This window comes from Zosterops lateralis, assembly GCF_965231275.1.
Source record: "Zosterops lateralis genome assembly, chromosome: 4".
NCBI lineage: Eukaryota > Metazoa > Chordata > Aves > Passeriformes > Zosteropidae > Zosterops > Zosterops lateralis.
This window is the reverse complement of record NC_139765.1, coordinates 72,961,178-72,973,498: the sequence shown is the minus strand read 5'-3', so window position 1 is coordinate 72,973,498 and position 12,321 is coordinate 72,961,178. Positions and strand designations below refer to the sequence as shown.

At 42.3% G+C, this 12,321-nt stretch overlaps 1 protein-coding gene across 1 annotated transcript in view; it reads right to left on the bottom strand.

Annotated features, from left to right (window-relative positions):
- The window catches only part of COPG2 (COPI coat complex subunit gamma 2), a 29,194-nt gene that overhangs the window by 1,672 nt on the left and 15,201 nt on the right, over nucleotides 1-12,321 (bottom strand). The window contains exons 14-23 of the mRNA XM_083859181.1: nucleotides 11,641-11,884; nucleotides 9,345-9,420; nucleotides 8,521-8,624; nucleotides 7,620-7,745; nucleotides 6,376-6,438; nucleotides 5,432-5,571; nucleotides 5,128-5,299; nucleotides 2,988-3,085; nucleotides 857-995; nucleotides 655-753 (exon numbers count right to left, since the gene is read on the bottom strand). Of these exons, the coding sequence (XP_083715307.1) occupies nucleotides 655-753; nucleotides 857-995; nucleotides 2,988-3,085; nucleotides 5,128-5,299; nucleotides 5,432-5,571; nucleotides 6,376-6,438; nucleotides 7,620-7,745; nucleotides 8,521-8,624; nucleotides 9,345-9,420; nucleotides 11,641-11,884 (1,261 nt within the window). The remainder of the gene's footprint in view (nucleotides 1-654; nucleotides 754-856; nucleotides 996-2,987; nucleotides 3,086-5,127; nucleotides 5,300-5,431; nucleotides 5,572-6,375; nucleotides 6,439-7,619; nucleotides 7,746-8,520; nucleotides 8,625-9,344; nucleotides 9,421-11,640; nucleotides 11,885-12,321) is intronic.

The following is a 12,321-nucleotide window of genomic DNA, read 5'->3' as shown; positions in this document are numbered from 1 at the left end:
GGCTCTGCACAAGTCCCTGACAGGAGGGGACAGCCGGGGGGGGTTTGGGATCTAATCCCAGGGAACAGGGACAGGAGGAGAGGGAACGGCCTCAGGGAGGCTCAGGTTGGATTTTAGGGAAAATTCCTCCATGGAAAATGTTGTCAAGCATTGGAATGAGTGGTGGAGTCCCCATCCCTGGAGGGATTTAACAACCCTGTGGATGTGACATTTGGGGACATGGGTGGCCTTGGCAGTGCTGGGAATGGTTGGACTCCATGACCTCAGAGGGCTTTTCCAACCTCAACAATTCCATAATTCTGGAAGAAACTGCAGGACAAACTCAGGATGTGCCTTTAGCAACAGGAACTTGAGAACAAGACACTCCCAGAGTGGCCCTTCTGAGATAAACTCAGACAAGGGATTGAATTATTGGAAATTATTTGATTGAATTATTTGGAAATTCTCAAATCAGGGATTCTCTCCAAGACAGAACTCTCCAAGTCAGGACCAGCTGCATCCAACACACCAGGTCACTTCAGAGAAAAAAAAAAACCTCTTTCTACAGAGAAAAAACATCCCAAAATAACAGCAGGATCTCCTGAGCAATTTCCCTTCCTTTAGAAAAATCTGTGGGGATGTGGAAACACGAAATTCAGCAGCAGGAACACTTACCAGCCAAGTAAAGAGTGTGAGAATTTTTGTTTTCTGGCACTTTATCTGACCTCTCACAGGGCTGCATGCCCAGGAACTTGATGATGTTATTGACAGCTTCTGCATTCAGAGATTGAAGAAAAAAAAATTATTCCAGATAATTATTTATTACACTAAAAAAACCCCCAGCGTGGCAGGTCAATAAATGAGGGATTTTTCTCACCATCCAGGGTTTTGATGGAACTCAGTGCAAAGGTTTCTTCTTTCTCAAAGTCATCTCCCACCTCTTCCCAGGCAGCTGCAAAGTTGGGCTTTAAAACCTTCTGGAGATGATCAGACACTGTCACCTCCAAGTCTTCCAACTGGGAGGGGAAAAAAGAAATAAAATAAGGGAAATTTTCATTATGGAAATGATCCTCACCTTGGAAAGGGAAAAAGAGAGTCCACAGCATTTTGAGATTTTTTTAGTTGGGTTTTTCCTCCCTTTTTTTTTTTTTTTTTCTTTTTCCCACCTTTTTTTTTTTTTTTTTTTTTTTTAATCTGGTTTTAATTCCAGGAGAACCATATAAAAATAGCTTTTAAAAAGAGAGGAAGTAGCATTGATGGTGGTCATCTCTAAACCTTAAAAATATTTACACAAAACATCTGAGAGACTAAAAAGATGCCTTAAGTTTGAGCTTTGATGTATTTCAGGTTCTGTGGTGCCCAGGGGGGCAGCTCTGAGCTCACAGTCAGTGTCACTCAGCTCTGCACACAGCAGGGACACAAAACAAACCCTTTTCCTGCTAAAAAACAACTTTCAGGCCCAAAAGCACAAACAAGGCTGGGCTGGAGGGAGAAATAAGAAGGATGGGACCTCACAGCCTGGAGCTGGAATTGGACAATTAAACCCCAATAGGGAAATGGACCAAAACTTATAAAAATGTAAGATTTTGTAACCCATTTTGTGACCATTTTGGGTTCATTTTGGGTGTAGCCCTGGTCAGGCTCTTGTCCTGCCCAAGGTGGATCCTAAAGACCTTTCAATAAATCTCTACTTTATTCTCCAGCTCTGCCCCATCTCTGTTCCAGCTCAGCCTTCCCACGGCATCAAAAGGAGAGCAGAAAATGAGGCCATGACTTGATGAGTCAAAGCCTTTTACAGCCCCTCCTGGGCTTCCATGGAGAGATTTCCTCAGAGTTCATGAAATCTAGGGTGGAAGGATCTTTAAAATAATCAAGTTCCAACCTCATTCCATGTTCAGGGACACCTCCCACTGTCCCAGGGAGCTCCAATCCTTCCTTGGACATTCCAGGGATCCAGGGGCAGCCACAGCTGCTCTGCCAATTCCAGCCCAGCCAGGAATTTCTTCCCAAATTCCTCTTTTCCAGTGGGAAGCCATTCCCTGTGTCCTGTCCCTGTCCCCAGTCCCTCTGCAGCTCTCCTGGAGCCCCTTGAGGCCCTGGAATGTTCTGGAAGCTCTCCCTGGATCCTTCCCTTCTCCAGGCTGGCAATTCCCAGCTCTCCCAGCCTGACATTGGATCCATCTCCTCTCCAAGAAATCAATGCACTGAGGGGCTTCACTTGGAATCTCAGGAATCCATGAAGGGTCTCCCTTCCCTTTCCCTCTCTTTTCTCTCCCCATTTCCCATCCAAACCCCTCGGGATGGATTGTGAGTGTCCCAAATCCCAGAATCCCAGGAGCAGTTTGGGTGGGAAGGGACCTCAGAGCTCATTCCAGGGACAATTCCATGATCCCAGGGGGCTCCAATCCTTCCTTGGACATTCCAGGGATTCTCTGGCAATTCCAGCCCAGGCAGGAATTCCCAGTTCCCAATCTCCCATCCAGCCCTGCCCTGTGGCAGTGGGAAGCCATTCCCTGTGTCCTGTCCCTGTCCCCAGTCCCTCTGCAGCTCTCCTGGAGCCCCTTGAGGCCCTGGAATGTTCTGGAAGCTCTCCCTGGATCCTTCCCTTCTCCAGGGGAACATTCCCAGCTCTCCCAGCTCTAAAAGGAGCCTTTATTTCCTCCAGCACTTCCTGAACTCTGCCTGTATCCCAATCACTGAGCACACAATTAACAAAATTTCAAATATTTGGGGTGGAAATGGGAACACACAATTCTGAAAACAGACAATGAATAAGTTATTCCTTCCCCTTCCTCCTCTCTGCCCCCACAAATTCTACCTCACAGGCCACTAAAACTCTGACAGAATCGTGGTTTTGGGGGAAAGATCTAAAAACGACATTTTACAGAGTTTTGCTGTTTCAGGCAGATATCAGGATTGAGAGGAAACATTGAATTATATCAAGATTGAGAGGAAACTTGACCCAAGGGCCACATTTATCCCAAATTAATGAGAAACCCTGGACTCACCACATACTCATCCTCATACCCATCCTCCTCTGGCACCCCCGTGCTGGGGTCACAGTCCCTCACTGTGAACTTCATGGTGCAGCTGAAGGTGCAAGTCACTGAAAAAAAGAGAGAAAAATTCTGGATAATTGGGGAAAATTCCTCTGCTGGAGCCTTCTCTTCCCAAAACCAGACTGGAATATCCATCAGTTTTGCCCCAGGAATATTATTAGTATTAGATATGTCTGGGACACACTTTTAATATAATTTTTCCCTTTTATTTTAAAATAAAAAGGAGGAGTTCAGGAGAATCTCAGAGATAACAAAATACTGATTCCAAATGCTGCCAGTGAAATCCACCAGGAAAAATCCCACCAGGATTTTTCACCACAATGTGATCCAAACCCACAGTTCAATAAATTCAAATTATTTCTGATCTTCCCTGGTATTAAAATAACTTTAAAAAATCCACTCCCCCACTGATAAGTCACGTTAAATAACTGCAAACCCAGAGGTGTTTAAGTGAGACTAAGAAAAGAAAGGGAAGTTTTATGTCCAAGAAAATCTCATTCTTATATTTTGTTATAGTTTCTGATGCTCTAAAGAGAAGAAAAAATTAATTAGTCCATTAAGATAAAGCCTCAAATTAGGAATATTTTTATTCTACCTGCATTTTCCTTTTGCTGGTTCTGTTTTTGAACACATTCATTAAGATAAAGCCTCAAATTAGGAATATTTTTATTCTACCTGCATTTTCCTTTTGCTGGTTCTGTTTTTGAACACATTCATTAAGATAAAGCCTCAAATTAGGAATATTTTTATTCTACTTTCATTTTCCTTTTGCTCATTCTGTTCTTGAACACATTCATTAAAATAAAGCCTCAAAATAGGAATATTTTTATTCTACTTTCATTTTCCTTTTGCTCATTCTGTTTTTGAACACATTCATTAAAATAAAGCCTCAAAATAAGAATATTTTTATTCTACTTTCATTTTCCTTTTGCTCATTCTGTTTTTGAACACATTCATTAAAATAAAGCCTCAAAATAGGAATATTTTTATTCTACCTGCATTTTCCTTTTGCTCATTCTGTTCTTGAACACATACATTCCAATAAAGCCTCAAATTAAGAATATTTTTATTCTACCTGCATTTTCCTTTTGCTGGTTCTGTTTTTGAACACATCCATTAAAATAAAGCCTCAAAATAGGAATATTTTTATTCTACTTTCATTTTCCTTTTGCTGGTTCTGTTCTTGAACACCACCAAACACCCATGGTTTTAAATGTGTTTCTTTTCATGGATTCCAGGGAATAAATCCAAATTTCCATTATCTGCATCCCCTGCAAACCTCTTTAACACTCCCATTCTTCATCATCCAACACCAATGATTATTTATAAAAATTATTTTGCTAAAAACCAGCACTTGTGACACACAGAAAACAAAAACCTGAATGTTTGAACTCTGGGCATTGAGGATTTTAGGATTTCTGTGCTGACAGGCACTGACCCCCAAGAAAACCCTGCACTGACCTGAGGTCATGGAAAAGGCTCCCAAAATTAAATAACAGCACTGGGATTGTGGGTGTGGAGTTTGAATAGAACTGTGTGATGGAAAAATCAGAGTTTAAGGGTTTAGAATATAGTAATATATATAAAACAAGATGGAGGATTTAAGGTGTTGGTTAAATTAATTTTTTTCACCTTCTTCTTCATGGGTTTGGATGGTATTTTGTAATTGGAGAGAAAAATCATTGCAGACCATGGGTGGTTGGTTATTGGGTTAAAAGTAAAAATAATTTAGGTGTCATTTTATAATTGGACAGTTTGTGATTAAAAGACCTTGGAATGAAAGAGATAGAGCTCCATTTTTCACTTTGTCAGCCAGAACTCACCAATTGTGAGACTGTAACAAAAATAAGAATTAATAAACATCTGAGTCCAAACATGAAACTGCATCTCTTGAGCATTTAATCCTGACTCTGACAGAAAAGAAGATTAAAAAACCAACAGCCAAACACCTCGGGATGAACCAAAACCCCACAAACAACCCCAACACTTGACCCCAACACACCCCAACTCTTTGCCTTCCCCAAACCCTTCAATTTAAGGGATTTTTTTGGGGGGCCAAAATTTCTCACCTGGGGCCACAATTTCTCACCTGCAGTGGGATCATCCTGGGGGATCCTGACCAGGGTGTAGCACATTCCAGGCTGGTTGTAGGGCAGGCTGGGAGCTGGGATGCAGCAAATCACATCATAACCATCCGATGGTTCCATCTGCACCGTGACCCTCTCCAGGAGCTGATCGTTCAAGGTGTTCGTGCAATCAAACTGAACCAGCAAACAGGGAAAAAAAGACTTGGAAATTCTTCCTCATCAAGAGTGTTTTCCCCTCAAATCCTCAGCAGATTTCTTATGCCAAATGGTGCTGAGTTTCTGGGGAAAGGAGGTGGGTTTGCTCACCTGGAAAACGATGTGGTTGGGGAAGACGTGTTTGATGCAGCGAACGAAATATTCTGTCTCTGCCTCTGTGAGCTGCACTGGCTCTGAGGACTTGAACAAAGGACCCAGGCCTTTGAATTCTGGGATGGCTGCCAGTTGTTCTGTGCAGGAAAGGAAAAGGAGATCAACAGGAGCAGGTTCTGATCATCCCAATATTTCAGAGACTCACGGAGTAGTTTGGGTTGGAAGGGATATTAAGGATAATTCGGTTCCAGTCCCCAAATCTTGTCCAGCCTGGCCTTGGACATTCCAGGGATCCAGGGGCAGCCACAGCTGCTCTGCCAATTCCAGCCCAGGCAGGAATTCCCAGTTCCCAAGATCCCACCCAAATCTCTCCTTTCTCAGGAATTCCCTGCATCCTGTCCCTGTGTCCTTGTCCCCAGTCCCCCTGCAGCTCTCCTGGAGCCCCTTTAGGCCCTGGAATGTTCTGGAAGCTCTCCCTGGATCCTTCCCTTCTCCAGGCTGGCAATTCCCAGCTCTCCCAGCCTGACATTGGATCCATCTCCTCTCCAAGAAATCAATGCACTGAGGGGCTTCACTTGGAATCTCAGGAATCCATGAAGGGTCTCCCTTCCCTTTCCCTCTCTTTTCTCTCCCCATTTCCCATCCAAACCCCTCGGGATGGATTCTGAGTGTCCCAAATCCCAGAATGCCAGGAGCAGTTTGGGTGGGAAGGGACCTCAGAGCTCATTCCAGGGACAATTCCATGATCCCAGGGGGCTCCAATCCTTCCTTGGACATTCCAGGGATTCTCTGGCAATTCCAGCCCAGGCAGGAATTCCCAATTCCCAGTCTCCCATCCAGCCCTGCCCTGTGGCAGTGGGATCCATTCCCTGTGTCCTGTCCCTGTCCCCAGTCCCTCTGCAGCTCTCCTGGGGTTCAGGAGAGTCTCTGATCTCTCCTACCTTGAAATATGTCCTGGCGTGAAGGAGCCACTTTCTCAGGTTTGCTGCTCACCAGGGTGATCTCTGTGGAGAAAAAGGAGCAGAGACTTTGTGCTCAGTCTCAACTAAACCATGCAGGAGGTTTAAATGCCATTAAATCTCCACTAAATATTCCTTACATCATTTTCCTTATATTTATTATATTTCCCTACATTTTATTCCTTATATTTATCATATTTCTCCTACATTCTATTCCTTCTATTTATTATATTCCCCTACATTACATTCCTTCTATTTAGTATATTCCCAATATCATATTCCTTCTATTTATTATATTTCCCTACATTCTATTCCTTATATTCATTATTTTCCCCAGATTCTACTCCTTATATTGCCTACATTCTATTCCTTATATTTATTGTATTTCCTCTATATTATATTCCTTATATTTAGTATATTTCCCTATATTATATTCCTTCTATTTATTATGTTTCCCTATATTATATTCCTTTTATTTATTATATTTCCTTATATTATATTCCTTATATTTAGTATATTTCCCCTATATTATATTCCTTTTATTTAGTATATTTCCCTATATTATATTCCTTATATTTATTATATTTCCTATATCATATTCCTTATTAATTATTTTCCCTACATTCTATTCCTTATATTACCCACATTCTATTCCTTATATTCCCTATATTATATTCCTTCTATTCCCTATATTATATTCCTTCTATTTATTGTATTTCCTCTATATCCTATTCCTTCTATTTATTGTATTTCCTCTATATCATATTCCTTATATTTATTATATTCCCTATATTTTTCCCACATTCTGCTGCAAACCACTGCCAGCCTGGCTCCTCACACACTGAAAAATATATATATATATATTTAGTGTGGAAATACTGAATTGAAAGCAGAGAAAATAAGTCTGAGCTATGAGGAATAAACTCAGCCCTGAAGAGACAGCAAAAAAAAAAAAATTAAAGGAGGAGAAGGAAGAAAAAAAAAATGAACCCCAAAGTTGTTTGTGCTAAGTGAAGATGCTCAAGAATTGTGCAAGGACATGGAAAAAGGCCAGGGAAATGTCTGACAACTCCTGGAATGGCTTTTTTTCCAAAATCTGGGAACCAATAAATCCTGATTTCTGCACAGACTTGCCCCTGCTGATGAGCCCAGCAGAACAAGAGCAGCCCCAAGGCCCTGAGCCTCGTCCCCAGCCCATTTCCACGGAACTGGGAGGATTCCATTACCTGCTTTCTGCTCAAAGATGGGAGCTGTGGCCAGGGGAACTGTTCTCATGTCAAAGGGTTTCTCTGAGGGCTCCAGGGTGTACTGCTGCAGGGCTTTCTCCATCCCAGGAACAGAAACTGTCAGCCCTGCACAGGAAAAAAGCAGAAAAATTCAGTTTTTAAGAGCTGGAACTGCCCCAGGTATTGTTGATACAAAGGAAACACAAAACAGGCAAAGTAGAAATAAAAAAGCTGCTCTGAAGATGAGACAAAGCTGCCAAGTTTAGGCAGTTCACTCACAAAAAAATCTTGCATGGATGAATTAAAACCTCTGCTCACATGAATTAACAATCACAGACATAAAATGGTTTTACAACCAACCCTCATCCTCGTTTTGGATTGGAAAAGATGGAGCAAAAACCAAGAAATTTGTGCCAATAAAAGCCCAGATTATACTCCTGGCTCCATTTCCCAGCCCATGCTTCCCAGATTTAGATCATTTAGAATTCCTAGATTTAGATCATTTAGAAGTCCCAGACTTAGATCATTTAGAAGTCCCAGATTTAGATCATTTAGAAGTCCCAGATTTAGATCATTTAGAAGTCCCAGATTTAGATCATTTAGAAGTCCCAGAGAAGCTGTGGCTGCCCCTGGATCCCAGCTTGAACAGATTTATAAATAAACAAACAAATAAATAAAATATATTATATATATATATATATATATATATATTATAATTTGCAATAAATTTTATAAATTACAGCTGATTATATATAGATATAGCTATAGATACATAGCTATAAATATTTATCTATATTAAATAATCTGCCACTCTCAGCACAAACACTTGGCAGGGAGGTACCAACACCACAAAAACATATGAATTAAGAGCTCTGAGTGGTTTTATTTCTCTCTCACTGACCATTAAAGATGTAGGCAGCATTCAGGGCCAGCTGTCTCTGCTGCAGGACATTCAAGTAGAAGGTTGCCCTGTCCCGAACTTCATCATCACTGTCCATCATGCACCTGTTTGGGGACAAAGTCAGCCAAAATTGGCTTTGATATTGCAGTGACAGTCAAGAGATCCCTCTTCAAATTGTGCAAAAAAAAAAATGTGTTTGCACGATATAGGAGTTGAATTAATTTCAATTAAATTGTTAATGCCGTATGTCTTAACAAGAAAAACTTGTGATGTCTCTGGAGACACAAATGTTATTTATGAGTCACCTGGATGGAAATTTTTTTTGCTTCATGGAGTGTTAAAAATGCTCATAATGTAAGGGGAGGGTGATTTTTTATGTGGGGCAAGGGGGAACAACTTTAAACTGAAAGAGATTGAGGTTGGATGTGAGGAAGGAATTCCTGTCTGTGGGGATGGGGAGGCCTTGGAAGCTGTGGGAGATCCCAGGTTAGGTTGGATGGGGTTTGGAGCAACCTGGAATAGTGGAAGGAGTCCTTCCTTCAGCACTGGATGAGTTATAAGGTTCTTCCAAGCCAAAGAAGTCAATAAATCTGATTTATTACCCCCTGAGCAATGTTCTCAGACCAAATTACCGTCACTTGTTTGATGATGATGATGATGATGAGATGACTAATCCCATCCTTCACTTCCCTGTGATCCTTCCTTCCTTCTCCAGCCACGCAGAAAAGGTGGGAGAAGCTTTTTCCCTCTCCCCCAAAGCTGGGATTGACACCCTCAGGGCAAAGCCCAGCCTGCTGTGACCTGGCTGATGTGTCACCACTCACCTCTGCAGCAGCACCAGGATGCTGGGGAGCAGATTCTCATTCTGGGCTCCAAATTTTGCCAGAGCACTGACAGCAGCTGCAGAGAGAACAGGGAGGAGTCAGAGGAGCACAAGTTCTGCACAAACACGTCCTCATAGTCCTCAATTTGCGATTTTTCATGTTCCAGAGATATGGAAAGACTAAACCGTTCCTGTATTTCCACATGGAAATAGTTTTATTATTGAGATCAGCTCTGAAAAATCTGTTCTGAGGGAGTTCTCCATCAAGAATTTGTTGAAGCTCTGTGGAATATTCCAGCATTTGGCCCCTCTGCCATTTGCAGCAGCTCCCACTCAAAATCAATCTGTTTTCCACACAAGCCTCCAGTGGTGACCCAGAGGCTCTGCAGGGAGCTCAAACCCCTCAGTGACCACTCAGAGCTGCCTTTCTAAAATAATCAGATTTCAGCTTGGAGAAAATCCCCACCCAGAAAATAGAGGAAGCTGTTTCAGGAAGTACAAACTCATGACAGTGACACAGAACAGGGAAGTAGCAACGTCCCCTCCTCGTGTGTTACACCTTGAATTCCAGCAGGCACTCAAAGGGCCTTGAAACAATCAATTATTTATGGGGTTTTTTTTTGAATTCTTCTTTCTTCCCAGAGGAAAAGTAGAGCCAGCTCAGCCCCACTGGAGCTTCAGAGGGAAACTTCACCCTCCTACAGGATCATTGCTCCACCAGAACCACAGCTGGCCCTGCAGGAGGATTTATTTGGGCTGACACAACACCCTGAGCCAACACGGTCGTGTTCTGACTCTGGCAGGGGTTTATTTTTTGTACTATTGCATTTTTATTTTAATATTCCTAGTAAAGAACTGTTATTCCCATATCTTTGCCTGAGAGCCCCTGAATTTCAAAATTATAACAATTCAGAGGGAGGGGGTTTATATTTTCCAGTTCAAGAGAGGCTCCTGCCTTCCTTAGCAGACACTTTTTGGTCTTCCAAACCAAGACATATCTCCTTACTAAAATCATCTTGAATTTCATTTCCAGGTGGAGAAAAAAGGCCAATGAGCCACAATTCCAGTCCTGGAGCTGCACTCACAGTCTTGTGCTCCAGCACCACCTTGAAGGCTCCCAAATAAAATCCACTCTTACATTACCTAGTAAAATCATCCCAAATTTCACTTCCAGGTAGATAAAAAAGGCCAAGGAGCCAGAATTGCAGCCTTGGAGCTGAACTCACAGCCTCATTCTCCAGCACCACCCTGAAGACTCCCAAATAAAAACCTGCTCTTACTAAAATCATCTCAAATTTCACTCCCAGGTGGAGAAAAAAGGCCAAAGAATCAGAATTGCAGCATTGGAGCTGCACTCACCAACCCTCACAGCCTTGTTCTCCAGCACCACCAAAATAAACCCACTCTTATATTACCTCCTCACTAAAATCATCTCATATTTCACTTCCAGCTAGAGAAAAAAGGCCAAGGAGCCAGAATTCCAGTCCTGGAGCTGCACTCACAGCCTCATTCTCCAGCACCAACTTGAAGGCCCCCAAATAAAAACCTGCTCTTACATTATTACTTCCTTACTAAAATCATCTCAAATTTCACTTCCAGCTAGAGAAAAAATGTCAAAGAGCCAGAATTCCAACCCTGTATCTGCACTCACCAGCCCTGACAGCCTCGTTCTCCAGCACCAAATAAAAACCCAATATAAATAAAAACCCAATATAAATAAAAACCCAATATAAATACCCCTGGAGCTGCACCCACCAACCCTCAAAGTCTTCAGCACCACCTTGAAGGCCCTCAAATAAAAACCTGCTCTTACTAAAATCATGTTGAATTTCACTTCCAGGTGGAGAAAAAAGGCCAATGAATCAGAATTCCAGTCCTGGAGCTGCACTCACAGTCTTGTTCTCCAGCACCACCTTGAAGACCCCCAAATAAAATCCACTCTTACATTACCTAGTAAAATCATCCTAAATTTCACTTCCAGGCAGAGAAAAAATGTCAAAGAGACAAAATTCCAGCCCTGGAGCTGCACTCACCAGCCCTGACAGCCTCATTCTCCAGCACCAAATAAAAACCCAATATAAATAAAAACCCAATATAAATAAAAACCCAATATAAATAAAAACCCAATATAAATACCCCTGGAGCTGCACTCACCAACCCTCACAGCCCCGTTTTCCAGCACCACCCTGAAGACCCCCAAATAAAAACCTGCTCTTACTAAAATCATCTTGAATTTCACTTCCAGGTAGAAAAAAAAGGCCAAGGAGCCAGAATTCCAACCCTGTATCTGCACTCACCAGCCCTGACAGCCTCGTTCTCCAGCACCACCCTGTTGAAGATGAAGCGGATGTACTTGGAGGGCGCCGGGGTCCTGGGGCCCTCCTTGCCCAGCAGGTGCAGGATTTTGGTGGCCAGGACAGTGTGTTCACAGTCCTCAATGAACTCACACAGGTGAGCCAGGCCTGATTCTTTGCTCTCGGGGTTCTCCTCGATGATGCTGATGATGCAATCCACAATGGCTCTCTTGTACTCAAAGCCGCCCTGGCAGAGGGGAATCGGGGACAGTGAGGGTTGGGTCGGGTCAGGTCTCGGTGATTTGGAGAAAAGAACAATTTGTATAATTGGAGTAGAAAAAAAAAGTGGACTGGATGACCTCACCCAGCCCTCTGAGCATCCTCAGCACAAATAATGGCTTAGGATTTTAGTTTTTGTATTTTTTAAAATCCTGTACTGCTTTAGAGTATAACTTAACTCCATATAGAATGTCAGTTAACTGTTTTCACGTTTTGGTCAGATAAAACAATCCCCTCTAGGCCTGAAATTCATGGACACCCTAAAGCTTCAGGCCCTGGAAATTATAAACAAAAGTGAATTAGAGGGAGCAAACTTGAAGCTGTAATTAGAGGATTAACCCCTGATATATAAATGAACCAAATTTAGAATTGTCTGAAAAACTTGTGACCATTGTCCATCCTGGG